At 46.4% G+C, this 14,971-nt stretch overlaps 1 protein-coding gene across 2 annotated transcripts; it reads left to right on the forward strand.

Annotated features, from left to right (window-relative positions):
* Nucleotides 1-70: 70 nt before the first annotated feature.
* On the forward strand, nucleotides 71-7,984 carry EIF1AD (eukaryotic translation initiation factor 1A domain containing). Of its 2 annotated transcripts, none has more exons than XM_067748275.1 (6): nucleotides 71-387; nucleotides 1,007-1,210; nucleotides 1,354-1,462; nucleotides 1,565-1,673; nucleotides 1,846-1,893; nucleotides 2,456-7,984. In XM_067748275.1, exons 2-6 carry the CDS (start codon nucleotides 1,124-1,126, stop codon nucleotides 2,598-2,600), a joined length of 498 nt encoding a protein of 165 aa, XP_067604376.1. In that variant the 5' UTR covers nucleotides 71-387; nucleotides 1,007-1,123; the 3' UTR covers nucleotides 2,601-7,984. The 2 variants fall into 2 exon arrangements, with proteins under 2 accessions (XP_067604376.1, XP_067604375.1); XM_067748274.1 differs by having other exon boundaries at nucleotides 1,036-1,210.
* Nucleotides 7,985-14,971: the final 6,987 nt, after the last annotated feature.

The following is a 14,971-nucleotide window of genomic DNA, read 5'->3' on the forward strand; positions in this document are numbered from 1 at the left end:
GACAAGAAAACTTTATTTCTCTGCTGCACGGCATCCGGAACCTAAAGGACTTACCCTTGGCCGACCTGATGGTGGGAAGAGTTAGAGGGACGGACAAGGAGAGAGGCGTGGCCGGGAGACTTCCGGGAGAGCGCCGGAAGTACGGTGTGCGACTCGGGCTGATACGCGCCGTTCTCCTCGCCGTCGGGCTTGCGAAAGTCTGACGGGAACCGGAGGCGTAGGAGACCCGAGTCCAAGACGACTCCACTGTCGTGACCGCCGACAAGTCCTTTTTCTGGGCTTTCATTGGCTCAGCTGCGAAGTGAGTCGTGGACGAGTCGATCTCAGCGTCCAGCCTGGAGAGCGGGGTCTTTTCAGGCAGCGCCCGTGGGATTCGAGGGCCAGAGAGTAAGTATGGGGCTTTCTCTCTGAGCGTTTTTCCTCCGTAATAGGGAGGCAGGAGGGCAGGGGTCGGCAGCTAGGGATGACACGTCGGAGTTTCCTTTGGAAGCCATCAGTCTCCTGAGTACGCATTAGTCCTTGTTTTTTCAGTACCCAAGTCAGAAACAGTAGATGTCGAAGACCAAGCCAGCCTACCCTGACCTTTAATTAACTCGTTCCTGACTTGGATTCTCCTAACTTGTCTGTACTGTGCTGAGAGATTGAGCGTCTGTGTTGTGTGGTTGTGCTGCACCTGGGATGTACAAGCATGTTGAGGAAGAAATGGTTTATCTTACTCCTTCCCCAAGTGGTTGCCAGAATGATTGATTTTTCTAGAACACGTATTTATTTTTTGTGGTTATGTCAGTACTTAAGAATAATACGAGTTTTTTTACGTGCCTCACACTGTGCTAAGTGTTTTGCTTACGATTATTTTTTTTTAATAACTGTGTTCTGAGTTAGCTACTGCTTTTCTCTGAGGTCTAGAGAAATTGAACAGCCAGGAAATAACCAAGGTAGGGTTTGAATCCAAGCAGTTGGATTTCAGAGCTCATGTTCTTAACCAGGACACTGTGTCACTCCTCAGTAAAAGGCCTCTCCCCATCTTCAAAACAGTCGTGCACTCTGAGCCTGCCATCCAAGAAACTCAGGAGGAGGAGTTGATAGTCTCTGCATCCCTCACCGCCCTGGGACAGGACCCAACATGTCTCAGGCCACCAAGAGGAAGCATGTGGTGAAGGAGTTGCTGGGGGAGCACATGGTGCCCTCCGACCAGCAGCAGATCGTGAGGGTAAGTGACATTGGGGACCAGCTGCTCTGCCCCCGCTCTCCACTCCTGTTGGGCCCCTGGGGTGGGGGCAGGGTGCACCACAGCTCAGTGGGTGTTGGAACCGGCTGATGAGGCTGACTGGTAATTGGTCTCTCCTGGACCAGGTACTCAGGACCCCAGGGAACAATCTGCATGAGGTGGAGACAGCCGAGGGGCAGCGCTTCCTGGTGAGCATGCCCTCCAAATACCGCAAGAATATCTGGATCAAGAGAGGTGAGAGGGGCAGCCCTTTTGGAGACAGAACCGTTTCCTATGGCCTCAGCTTCCACCACTGCAAGCAGGACTGACTGTGCTTTTTCTCCTCTCTACCTGCAGGGGACTTTCTCATTGTTGACCCTATCGAAGAGGGAGAGAAGGTGAAGGCCGAGATCTCCTTTGTGCTCTGCAAAGACCACGTGCGCTCTTTGCAGAAGGAGGGGTTCTGGTAGGATGGTCCCCTTGGTCACTGGCTGCCCTACTTCTCTGGAGGATTTACTTCCTAGTTGTGGATTTGGGGGAGGGAAGATCATGGCATCTCAGGCAGGAACAGCTGGAAACAGCTTTTTTGCTGAGGAGTTTCTCTGTCCTTTCTTACTTTGGCTCTTCTCTTGGCACAGGCCTGAGGCCTTCTCCGAAGTGGCTGAGAAACACAACAACCAGAACAGGTGAGGCACAAGTCCTGGGGTAGGGAAGACAGAAAATGGGGCTTCAGGCCTTGGTACCTTGAGGGGAAATAGAACCTTCCTTCATTCCTACATAGGGTGTCTGGTGAGAGCTTCTAAATTTGTGGTTGAAAGTATGATTTAAAAGTCAGATCCCCTGGGTTAAAGTTTCGGCCTTGCGAGTTATAACTGAGTGACCTTAAGCAGGTTAACCTATAAAATGGGAACTTTGTAAGGGTTAAAGAGAATAACGCTTGTAAAATTGCTGAGCATAGTACCTGGTAAGCAGTGTGGGTTCATTGAGTGTTGGTTGTAGTAGAATCATTATTATTAAAGTCAGTAGCTCTAGCAAATTTTTTTTTTTTTTTTCTAGCAAATTTTTGAGGTGGGGGTGAGGAGGAGGTAGTTTCTTGCCGCTTTTTCTTGGCCAAGTTTCCTGCGATTCTCTCTGTGTCTGACTCGCTGAGCCCTGACTGCTTGGCCATATGGTCCTCCTTTTTGTGGGGCTTCTTGGTTTTCCCAGAAGGCCTTGGGCTAATTGTCCTTTCCCCCCACCCCGATGCAGACAGGCTCAGCCAGAACTCCCAGCTGAGCCACAGTCATCGGGAGAAGAGTCCAGCTCTGAAGGTGATGCTGACCTTTTTGTTAACACCAACCGCAGACAGTGTCATGAGAGTGAGGAGGAGAGTGAAGAAGAGGAGACAGCCTGAGACCCCGGGACCCTCTTCTCCTCCTGCTCAGGGAATAGTCCTTGGCTGCTCTGAGCTTGGACATGCCCAGGAGCCTCTGTGGATCTTTCCCCCTGGATGGGGACAAGGCAGGGCCCTTCTCTGAACTGACTTTCTGACATAGGAGAATTAAACCCCTGGTGGGTGGTGACTTACGCTGGTGTCGGAGTGGCTCTTTGGAGGAAGGAGGGACATGTGATAAAGTTAAAAACTGCTCCTAGGTGGTGTCCTCATGGGCAGGTGGGCTGAATGGGCAGGAAATGGGAAATGGCTGGAATCTTTCCTAGTTTCTCCCTCTGTCGTCGGGCACTTAGTAAGTGCCAGGCCCTGTGTGCTTCCTTGCATGTACTTAGTAAGTGGGAGCATTTCCACCTCATTGCCTGCTTGCAGTTAGTACTGGTTCAGGCATTCAGGATCACAGTGGGGCTTAGTGCCCATCTGCCTTTACGAGACCCTCAGGATGAATTTCACAGTGCCTCGTAAGCTGTTCTCCCTGCCTTTTTAGTCACTTGTGACTGCAGGAGCGCCCACCTCCATGCTGCTGTGTACATCCCCTGGTTGGTGGCCTCCTCAGGGCTACTCAGACCATCAGTCCTCAGCCCTCGTGCAAACCACATCGTCCCATTTCTCCTTAGAAGCTTTTTACCTCTGACTGTACATTCTCCCTCTTCATTGCTGGCATTCACCTTTTAGTCACTGCTCAGACGTTGAAGTTTACCTCCTGGCTTAGAGTCTTCTACTCGTGCTTCCATCATTGTTTTTCTACATCCCATGGATGGGCCCGTTCAACACTGTGGCCACCTAGGTCCTTGATGTCCCCATCACTAATGCCCTTGTCTTCTATTTCAGGCCTGTTGCCTATATCTGTAGTCACTCTCTGGACCCCTGACGTCACTAGAAATTGCAACGCCATTTGAATTCAAAAACCTGTACAATCACCACCTCCAGGCCTCCTTGCTCAACTACCACCCCTCCCGCCCCCCATAGAAATTCTTTATCTTCATCTTCCAGCCCTGCCACATTCTCACCATCATTCTCCTATCTTCACTTCCTTCCCTGTGCAGCATCAATTCCGTGGTCTACACCCTGTACTCCCTTTCTTCCTCCATCGTGTTCATCTAGTAAAACCTAACCTTGGGTCAACCCAGTCATTCACCTCTGTGCCTGTACGCAAGTAAGTGTTAGAGAAAATAGCCAACCTGGTTCATTAGTTTTACCTTAAATTCGTAATTACAAACCTCAGATGGCCACGCAGCACTGCCTGGCAGATCTACCCTGGGATGTCGTATTAGAAAACTTTTTTTTTTTTTTTTACCAAATCCCTCTTAGCCTGATAGTTACAGACTGCAGCTCATTCTTCATTAAGAAATAGTAACCATTGGAGGGAACTTTTACCTCTCTGTTACCAACCCTACAACTGTGCTCATGGATCTTCCTGTCATTTTACTGCCCATTGTAATCCAGTGGGACTTAAGCCTTTCCTCTCGTGCTTTGGAGCCTGTCTCTCTTTACTTAAGGAGTTTTGCTGAGTTTTGGTTTTTGTCATCCTGTGTACTGGGTATGTTAGCATCAAAGGTGCTATACAATCTCCCATCTGAAAAACAACCAGAAAAAAAACCTGTCCCTGATCCCACATCCTCTCCAGCTACCACTTCATTTACCTGCTCCTCATTCACTCTTTTACGCTTGCTTAGTGTAGTCTTAAATACGTATATACACGTGTGTGTATGCTTACATGTGTATATACGCACGTATAGAAATGTGTGTATATACATTCGTGAGCAAAAAATTAACCAGGTAAGTTGAAGATGTGAGTGTATTTTTAACTCATCTGAAGTTTATTTTTGTATGGAAGATGGCTAATTTTTTTCCCTAAAGGGCTAGCCACTTGTCCCTATACCATTTATTGAGTGGTTCATTCTTTGCTCACTGGTTCAAAATACCTTTTTTAAAATAAATGAAATTCCTGCATATATATGGATCTCTTTGGAATCTGGCACACTGATTGTGTGTGCACACGCCATATTTTATAGCATGATTGATAACTCATTCTCCCTCACCCTTGCCCCATCGTTCCTTGGAATTTTCCTGTTTTCTTTTACATAAAAACTTTAGGATGAACTGGTCATTGCATTTAAAAGTTCTGTTGCAATTTCCATTGGCGTGGTTTTAAATCTCATAGTTTGATTTGGAGAGGAGTGGTACTTAACGGTTGTTTTTGATCTTCCTATACAGAAATTAGTTATGTGTGTTCTTTTATAAGATGCCATCTTCTGGGAATTCCCTGGTGGTCCAGTGGTTAGGACTCCACACTCCCACTGCAGGGGGCACTGGTTTGATCCCTGGTTGGGGAACTAAGATCCTGCAAGCCATGCGGCCAAAAAAAAAAAAAATGTTGTCTTCATATGGGTCTAGTTCAATGTAGTCTTAAGAATTTTAGAGCTATTTGTTGTTATCAATGTGTTCTTTTGAAATTACATTGCCAACTATCACTGGCAGGTAGGAAAGCTGTCCATCTCTGTGTGCCCACCTATTTATCTAACTGAATTCTCATTAGTTCTAAGAGTTCTTCAGTTGATTCTCTTGACTTTCTGGATAGAGTGTCAAATCATATTCTACCAGCGGCAGTTTCATCCTGTCCTTTACACTCATTTCTTTTCCTTGTGAATTGTGGAGGCCAGGACTTCCAGTATAATGTTGAATGCCACCCTTGTTTGTTCCTCTCTTAGTGAGAATTGTTCTCATGTTTCATCATGAAATATTATTCTTGCTTTGAGTTTCTGGTTGATAAACTTCATTAGGCTGAAGATGTTTCGTTCTGTACCCAACTTACTGAGTGTTTTTTTCCTGTATTCAACAGTGATGAATTTTGACATTTATGAGATAGTCAAAAGATTTTTTTTATTATTGCACTGATTTACATGATTAGGTTTCCTGGTGTTGAACCATTCTTGAATTCTGATGTAAACTCTGCTTAGTTTTATATTTATTTATTTAGGATTTTTGTGTCTATCCTTGGGCCAATTTCATTTTTTATTTTAATGATTTCTGTGTCCCATTTTGACAACAGCATTATGCTAGCCTTGTAGAATGGGTTTGGAGACATTTAATCTTTTTCTTTGGACTGGAGTAATTTATAGAAAAGGAGTTGTTTTGGGACTTCCCTTGTGGCACAGTGGTTAAGAATCCTCCTGCCAGTGCAGGGGACACAGGTTCAATCCCTGGCCCAGGAAGATCCCACATGCCGCGGAGCAGCTAAGCCCATGCGCCACAACTACTGAGCCTGCGCTCTAGAGCCTGCGAGCCGCAACTACTGAGCCCTCGTGTCACAGCTACTGAAGACCGTGGGCCTAGAGCCCGTGCTTCGCAACAAGAGAAGCCCCTGTGACGAGAAGCGTGCATACCGCAACGAAGAGTAGCCCCGCCTCGCCACAACTAGAGAAAGCCTGTGTGCAGGAATGAAGACCAAATCTAGCCAAAAATAAATTTATTAAAAAAAAATTTTTTTTTTTAAAGAAAAGGAGTTGTTTCTTCAGGGTTTGATTGAATTTTAATTACAAAATCTGTGCTTGATTCCTTTTTTAAGGGTAGATCTTTGCCTTGTAATTTTTCTGTGGCATTTTATTCAAGTTTTCTATCCTTGAGTCAGTTTTGATAATGTATATATTTTTAGAATTGTGTGTTTTTTGTATATTTAAACCTTTTTTTGCAAAACATCATGCGTACTATTTGTATCATTTGGGACTGTCTTACTTAAAAGTGACAAAAGTCTAATTCAAACCAGCAGAAGCAAACAAGAGCTCATTGTTCTGCAGTCTCAGGGCAGAGCTTTAGGCAGAGCTGACCTAGGCCAGCATAATTTCGTCAGGGCTCTCATTTATTTCTTGGATTGTCTGTGCTCCTCTTGGTTCAGCAATCTCTTTCTCCCTATAGGTTTTTTCTTCAGGAAGCTCCAGTTTGCACTTGGTCCTGACAGACAAAGAGTTACTTCTTCAGGATCCATGAACTTCAGGGAAGACCGACTGGTCTTGCTCTGGTCACTTGCCCTCTCCTGGCAACCACTCTGGCCAGGGCTGAGTAGGGGGAATAAGGGGAGGTGAGATGAACCTCCCTGATCCATATGACATGCGTTTGCCAGGGAAGAGAGAGGTTCTTTTACCCAAAAAGGGGGCAAGGGGTGAGAGCAGATAAAACAACAAACATCTGTGGCTTTTGTTTTGGGGAGGGTTTTTTTGGCCATACTGTGCAGCTTGTGAGATGTTAGTTCCCCAACCAGGGATTGAACCCCAGGGCAGTGAGAGCGCCCCGGAGTCCTAACCACTGGACTGCCAGGGAAGTCCCAAAACAACAAACGTTGTCCTGAATTCTGTGTATTTTGTTTTCTTTGACTAGCTTTGCAAGATACCTGTCTACTTTATTAGCCTTTTCCTTCTGTTTCTTTGGGGTTATTTGCTCATTCTGACTTCTTGGGTTGTATGCTTAGTTAATTAATTTCAGACTTGTTTTCTAGTACATTTAGGGCTAAGAATCTTCTTTTAAATACTCCTTTGTTTCCTGCTTTTTTTTTTTTGGCCGAGCCGCATCGCTTGCGGGAATCTCATTTCTCCGACGAGGGATTGAACCCAGGCCACGGCAGTGAAAGCACTGAGTCCTAATCACTGGACCAGCAGGGAATTCCCTGTTTCCCACTTTATCGGGTGTACTTGTGTGATTTGGGGGGGGCATTGTATCTAAGCATGGCCTTCTGTTTTTCTCCAGCCCTCAGTGATTCTGTGATCTACCTAATAACCTCTTTTTTCTTCCTAAAACCTTTTAATCTCGACTTCCTCTCTTATCAGCCATTCAACTCCTGGGGGTCATACCTAGGAATTCTGATGGAGGTAGAGTCCTTGTATTCTGTATACTGTTCCCCTTTGTCATTCTCCAAAGTTGAATTCCACCTCTATTCTCCCAACTTAGTAGTGGAGTCCAACCATATATGTATAGATGTCCCCGAATGAGCTGGCTTTTAGGAACCCTCCTTCCCCAATGCCAATGCCAGTCCACGTGATCTGTTGCCTAATAGTACTGACCCCTGCTGCAGTTAGGTTTAAGACTTGTAGCCCGCCAGACTCCGCACGTCTATCACTTTACGACCAACCTTTACAGCCAGGTCATGTCCATCGGAGCCCCCCCCATGCAGCCCAGCTCGCTTTCCTCCCTTGTCATCCAGCCACACATATATGTGTGCCAAGGAGCACCCATGGCACTCTGAGCTAGCCGCATGGTTTTTCTCTTGTAATATGTAAACGTGGTGAGATATCTTGACACAGTTTCTCATGTTGAGACATCCTTGCATTCCTGGAATAAAATAGCCATGATACATTTTTCAGTGTATTGCTGGATTTGGTTTTCTGATGTTTGGAGGATTTTGGCCTCCAGGTTCATAAGTGAGATGGTTTAAGCTTTTCCTTTCCTGTGTTGCCCTTGTCTGGGTGGTTTTGTTTTGTTTTGTCAAGGTTATGCCAACCTCGTAAAGTGAATTGGAGAATGTTCTCTCTCATTATTAGTGTTTGTGTAAGATTGGGATTTTACACTTCTAAAATTTTTGGTAAAACCGCCTGTGCCTGGCATTTTCGCGGTAGGTTTTTTTTTTGTTTGTTTTGTTTTGTTTTTGTTTTTGTTTTTGTTTTTGTTTTTGCGGTGCGCGGGCCTCTCACTGTTGCAGCCTCTCCCGTTGCGGAGCACAGGCTCCGGACGCACAGGCTCAACAGCCGTGGCTCACGGGCCCAGCCACTCCGCAGCATGTGGGATCTTCCCGGACCGGGGCACGAACCTGTGTCCCCTGCATCGGCAGGCAGACTCTCAACCACTGCGCCACCAGGGAAGCCCTCGCGGTAGGTTTTTAACTCTAGATTTTTATTGAGTATAGGATTGCTCGGGTTTCTGTTCTTGAGTCAGTGATATTTTCAAGAAAAAATATTTTCTTATTTTATCTGTGGCACAAAGTTATTTGTAGAATTGCCTTTTGTTCATAATCTTGACTGTATCCAAAGTTATATCCCCTTTTTTATATCTAATACTATTTTTTTGTGTTTTTTCTTTTTTAATCTTGTCGATCTTGGCAGAAGTTCATTTATTACTCTCTTCAGGGCACTGGCTTTTTTTTTTTTTTTTTTTTTTTTTTGCGGTATGCGGGCCTCTCACTGTTGTGGCCTCTCCCGTTGCGGAGCACAGGCTCTGGACGCGCAGGCTCAGTGCATGGCTCACGGGCCTAGCCGCTCTGCGGCATGTGGGATCTTCCCGGACCGGGGCACGAACCCGTGTCCCCTGCATTGGCAAGCGGACTCTCAACCACTGCACCACCGGGGAAGCCCAGGGCACTGGCTTTTTTGTTATCATTCCTCATTGTTAGTTTTTTTTCTATTTCATTAATTTCTGCTCTTACCATATTTCTCCTTATACTGCCTTCGGGTTTATTCTGTGGTTCTTTTTCTAACCCTTTTGGTTTGGTCCTTAACTCATTGATTTTCAGCTCTACCTCCTCTCTCCCCACAAAACTAGTTAGGGAATTTTCAAATCTGAAGAAAAAGTAAAATAATTATAAAATAAGTACCTGTGTACCCTTCAACAGGGTCACTAATTTATAACATTTTGTCATGTTCTACTTCTCTATACATACAAAACACATAGGTTTTGCATTTAGTTGTTACATCTCTTTGGCCTCTTAATTTAGAATAGACTTCTTAACATTTTTTTGGTTTATTTTTCATAAAATAGACTTTTTAACGAGTTCAGGCCAGTTTTCTTATAACAAATGTCCTGGGTTTGGATTTGTGTGATTATTTTTGTATGCTTAGATTTGAGTTAAACAATTTTAGCAAAAACCTAGAGCTGATGTGCTTTGACCACATCACCAGGTACAGAGATGATGTTCATCTATTGCAGATCACAAGGCACGTGATACAGGATGTCCAACTATTGGTGATGCTAATTTTGATCACCTGGTTAAAGGGATGGCTTCTAGGTCATTTTCTTATGAAGGTATTATTTTCCCTTTGTAATTAGGTAATCTGTGGGATAGTCTTACCTTTTAAGGCTAAAATTTCCCTTAATGCAGCTCTATAAGTATTTGTATTTGGTTTTGTTTTTTTTGTGTGTTGAAATTTTTTTGTGTATGAATTTTTCATAGCCGTTAACAACTCCCCATTTGCCCTTCCTCCAGTCTCTGACAACCACAATTCTATTGTACCTTCTGTTTCTTTGTTTTGTTTTTTTTTTCTTTTCTTTTGGCTGTACCACGTGGCTTCAGGATCTTAGTTCCCTGACCAGGGATTGAACCCAGGCCCTTGGCAGTGAGAGCATGAAGTCCTAACCGCTGGCCCGCCAGGGAATTCCCTACTTTCTGTTTCTATGAGTTTGACTAGATACCTCAGATAAGTGCGCTCATTCAATAGTTGCCTTTTTGTGACTGCCTTATTTATTTCACTTTGTATAATGTTCTCAAGGTTTATCCATGTCATAGCATATGCCATAATTTCCTTCCTCTTTAAGACTGAATAATATTCCATTGTTTGTATGTGCCACTTTTTTTTTATCCAAGAGTCGGTGGACTCTTGGATTCTTTCCACCTTTTACCTGTTGTGACTAATGCTCTTATGAACATGGATGTACAGATATCTCTGAAACCTTGCTTTCAGTTCTTTTGGATATATACCCAGAAGTGGAATTGCTGGATCACAGGGCTATTTTTAATTTTTTAAGGACCCACCGCCATACTGTTTTCCATGGTGGCTGCACAAGTTTGCATTCCCCACCATCAGTGCACAGGGGTTCAAGTTTCTACACTTCCTTGCCAATGCATTATTTTTTATTTGTTTGTTTGCTAGTAGCCATCCTGATAGGTGTGAAATATCTAGTATTTTAATTATACTTTAGTTTTGAGTGTTTTTAAATTTCCATCATGATGCCTTTTTTGATCCATAAATTTTTAAATTTTTTTTTAATAAATTTATTTATTTATTCTTGGTTGCATTGGGTCTTTGTTGCTGTGCATGGGCTTTCTCCAGTTGTGGCGAGCGGAGGCTGCCCTTCATTGCGGTGCACGGGCTTCTCATTGCGGTGGCTTGTCCTGTTGCGGAGCACGGGCTCTAGGCCCGCGGGCTTCAGTAGTTGTGGCTTGTGGGCTCTAGAGCGCAGGCTCAGTAGTTGTGGCGCACGGGCTTTAAGTTGCTCCGCGGCATGTGGGATCTTCCCGGACCAGGGCTCGAACCTGTGGCCACTGCATTGGCAGGTGGATTCTTAACCACTGTGCCACCAGGGAAGTCCCCGCACCTTTACTTCTGTCTTCCATATCTCTTAGCTTTTCTTTTACATTTTAAAAATTCTCAGTCCTTCTTTGAAGATTTTCTCAATCTGGTCTTCCAATTGACTGATTCCTAAACTGTGTCCCTTCTATTGTGTATCCTGTCTATTGTGTTCTTTATTTCAGCTCAAGATGAGTTCTCTAGCAGGTTTAAACTACAAGTGACTGTACTGGAATTTTCCTTTATAGAGAACTCTGGGATCCAGTGTCTAATACACTTTAGCAATAGCCCCCTGGGGGAGTGAGTAGACCAGGCTTCAAGGCCACTGAAATTTGGCCAGCACGCACGTGTCTATCATGTTCTGAGAGGATACGCGTGAAATTCTGGAGTGTGCACTGCTCAGCAGCAGGAAGAAGTTCACAAATGCAAAAGCCCTGGGGCCAATAAGTACTGGAGGAATATAATTTCCAAAGCTGAGACGAATTCCATGGGGCTGAGTGTCAGGGCCCCTGCACACTGGTCTCGTCTGGTGACCCAGTTTAAAGGCTTTAAATGTGGAATATGCTGCCTCCAATGTACAAAGAAGCCAAATTGGTGTAGGGCCTCTTTGTAGTTTGAGGAAAAGGACAGCAATTTGTCCTTAGTAGTTGCCCAGATAGCCCCTTAGGAAATTCCTTGGGTTGCGGGACCCTGGATTTTGTCTTCATTCAAGGCCCAACCAACTCTGCTTACCTGTGTCTGAGGAGCACGTAAAGCAGCATGGGCAGTTTCCTCAGTAGGAACCACTCTCAGAATATCATCAATGTGAGGGAAAGTCGGGACGCCAACAGTGGCTCACGTGCTCACGTGTGATGCATTGATGACATACTTGGGGGAATCCAGAATCCCTATGGAATGTGTCAAGGCCCATTGCGCACCTTGCCTGGCGACATAGAGGAATAAACCGTTAGCAGTGCCCAAGGCTGTCTCCCAGGTGGCAGCAATTTCTTCAGTTATTGTTACGATAGAATCTGGTGATGCTAAAATATCCACTTCTTTAGGTAACCTTTGCTCGTTCACAGTGAGGTGCCAAGCACCCGAAACCCTTGTTTCTAGCCAGTGCAGCTTGTTGAGCATGGAGACAGCGCTGTGTATCACTCCGTTGTCATGAATTTCTGTATGAGAAGGGTACTCTTTTTCTTCCTGGGGTTCGAACTGCATGACCTTGGCCAAAGTGAGAGGGGTGTAATCAGTTCCTGGCTCCACATTCAGTCAACGTTCATAGAAGCTGCCAGCAGGGTCACAATAAGCATGTCCACCAGTAAGTCAGCACTTGCCCTGGGTTGCAGGAGCCCAACGGGTCCACTCGGATGATACAATCCAGTAACACAGTAGCAGTCTCAGTCCAAGCATAGGGTGCGAGGGCCCCAAGAGCAATTGCGACTGGTTAGCCACTGGTAACAAGTTCCACAACAGAAGAGGGGAGTTCACTTACCCAGGCGTTAGTCTCCCAACCCTCAGCACACAGACTGGAGTATGTGCTCAAGAGCACTTGGAGAGTGGTGGGGAGCTGCCCTAGTCCTCTTTCAGTTCTAAAGGACCCAAATCAGGGTGCAGAGGAACTCATACAGCAGTATCTGCCCTGACTGATCTGTCTCACACAGAGCTTTGCGGGAGGGGGCCTCTGCAGGGAAATCCTCCCCTTTTTCAGTTTCCCTTTCTGTCGAAGGCTGACAAGTCAGACACATTTTGGGACCCCCTCCTGTCTCCGCCCACCCCCGCAGGGGAGCATATATTGACACAGAGGGCAATTTTGCCTTTCTTAGTGTCCCCAGAGCAGGTGTACAGAGGAGGGAAAGGGCAGGGGTCTGAGGAAGGGCAGGTAACGTGGTCTCACTGGGCAGGGCCACGTTGTCTGGCAGGTACAGGCCTGGAGTGCCAGCCTAGGGGGTTTTGATGGGAGTCACCTGAGATGGCAGGACCTGGTGCGTCAGGAGTCAGAGAGGGGGAAATGGGTGTCACAGGAAGGGCTGGGACCCACCGGAGTGAAGACCCCGAGTGAGGCTGACTACCCAGGGCATTAGGGCCTCGCAGAAATGGCCGTGGGGGAGTGACTTTGGCTCTCACCTCCGCCCTGTGAGCGAGGACAGCCATCTCCATCCTATACCAAGATGAAGACATTCAGAGCAGCAGAATATGGTAGTTTATCACTAACAGACAGAACTTCTAGAAGACAAACTTCAGAAAAAATTGAAAATGACTCCAGAGGAGAGATCTGAGAGGCAAGAAGGAACAAGGAACAAGTTCATTAATGATGATGATGTCTGACTAGGGGGTGGTTCTTAGAAAGTCAAGATAAGGTCCTGGAGGATAAAAACACCTAAGAATAGGGACTTCCTTGGCGGTCCAGTGGTTAGGACTCTGCGCTTGCACTGCAGGTGGCACCAGTTCCATCCCTGGTTGGGGACTAAGATCCCGAAAGCCATGTGGCCAAAACTAAAAAAAAACAAAAAAACAAAACCCATGTAAGGATAGAGAGGGAGCAATCATAATTAAAGGGTTCTAAAGGCCTGTATAGTTTGAAGGGAGACAGATCTATTGACCAAGTTTAGACTTTAATACACACGTTGAAACGTTAAGGGTAATCTCCAAAAGAATAGGAAGAGTGGATAACTTCCAAGCCAGTAAGAAGAAAAGGTGTTAAACACTCAATCACTCAAAAAGAAAGCAAAGGAGAAAAACAAGAGAAACAGGACAAAGTATTACTTGTATAGAACAGAAACTACTGTTTAAGCAGAAAAGGGATTTTCTAGACCATTTTAGGTGACTGTGATAGTTAATTTTGTGCGTCAACTTAACCGGGCTCAGGGATTCCCAGATGGCTGGTAAAACGTTACTTCTGGTATGTCTGTGAGGGTGTTTCTGGAAATTAGCATTTGGAGCAGTAGACTGAGTACAGAAGGCCCCCTCGCCAATGCAGGTGGGCCTCACCCATTGCGCCCTGAGAGCCTGAGGAGGACGGGGAGGGGGCGGTGAGGGCGAGTTTGCTCCGTTTGAGCTGGGACACCCGTCTCCTCCTCACTCCTCAGGCCTTCAGGCTGACTTGAGACTCACACCACCGGCTTTCCTGGGTCTCTAGCTCGGAGATGGCATATCTGGGGCTTCTCATAATCACGTGAGCCAATTCCTATAATAAACCTCCTCATACATGTGCATATCCTAACGGTTGTTTCTCTGGAGAACTCTGATACACTCACAGAATCCCAGGGGGTCAGAGAACAAATCTCGGAAGGGTGCCTGAACTGGCAGGGCCCTACCTGGGCCTCCAGGGTAAGAACTGGGGAGGCTTCATCAGGCAGCCCTGGAGAGGGGGAGGGGAGAAGGCAGGGGACACCCTGCTGCTTCCCAGTGCTGTGGGGAAACGACAGAACTGGACCATGAGCTGACAGGAGCCACAGCCTGGGTATGGCTGCTGGGGCTTGAAGGGGTTCAGTGGACCTGGGCAGGGTGTGGGCACAGCTCAGAAGGAGAAGGACCACCTGAGTGAGGAGGGGACCCATCCTGCCCGTTTCACTTGCAGGCCACACCCACTTCGGATAATCGGCTTTTGGGCCGAGGTTCCCATCACCAGGACCAGAAGAAAGGGCCTTCTTGGGGGCTGGCCAGGGAATGAAGCGGCTGGGAGTGACGAAGGGGTCCTGGGCAGGCCTTTATACCTTGCTGAGGGTGCCACGTGGGCCGGTGGCAGAGAGGCAGATGTATGGGCTTCTGTAAATTAAAGCTGGGCTCTCTGAGCCCCTTTGAAGGCCTTGTGTCACATGGAAGGGCATGGACTCCCCCCATCCCCTTCACATCTGGTGGTGTCCTTGCTCGACGGCTGCTCACCCATCAGATCCTCACGGGCCCAGGCAGCCAGTCTGGCCCTGCTCCTTACCCTCAGGCCCAGCAGCCCTGATGCTCAGTAAACATTTGCTGAAGTAATGAAAGGATGAACGTTCTTAACTCTGCTTTACACCAGCCCTGGAAGTCTGAGATGAAACACGGACTCAGTGGTAATTCGCCCGAGGTCAGACAGCTTGTGAATAGAAA

This window comes from Pseudorca crassidens, chromosome 9 (assembly GCF_039906515.1).
Source record: "Pseudorca crassidens isolate mPseCra1 chromosome 9, mPseCra1.hap1, whole genome shotgun sequence".
Classification (NCBI taxonomy): Eukaryota; Metazoa; Chordata; class Mammalia; order Artiodactyla; family Delphinidae; genus Pseudorca; species Pseudorca crassidens.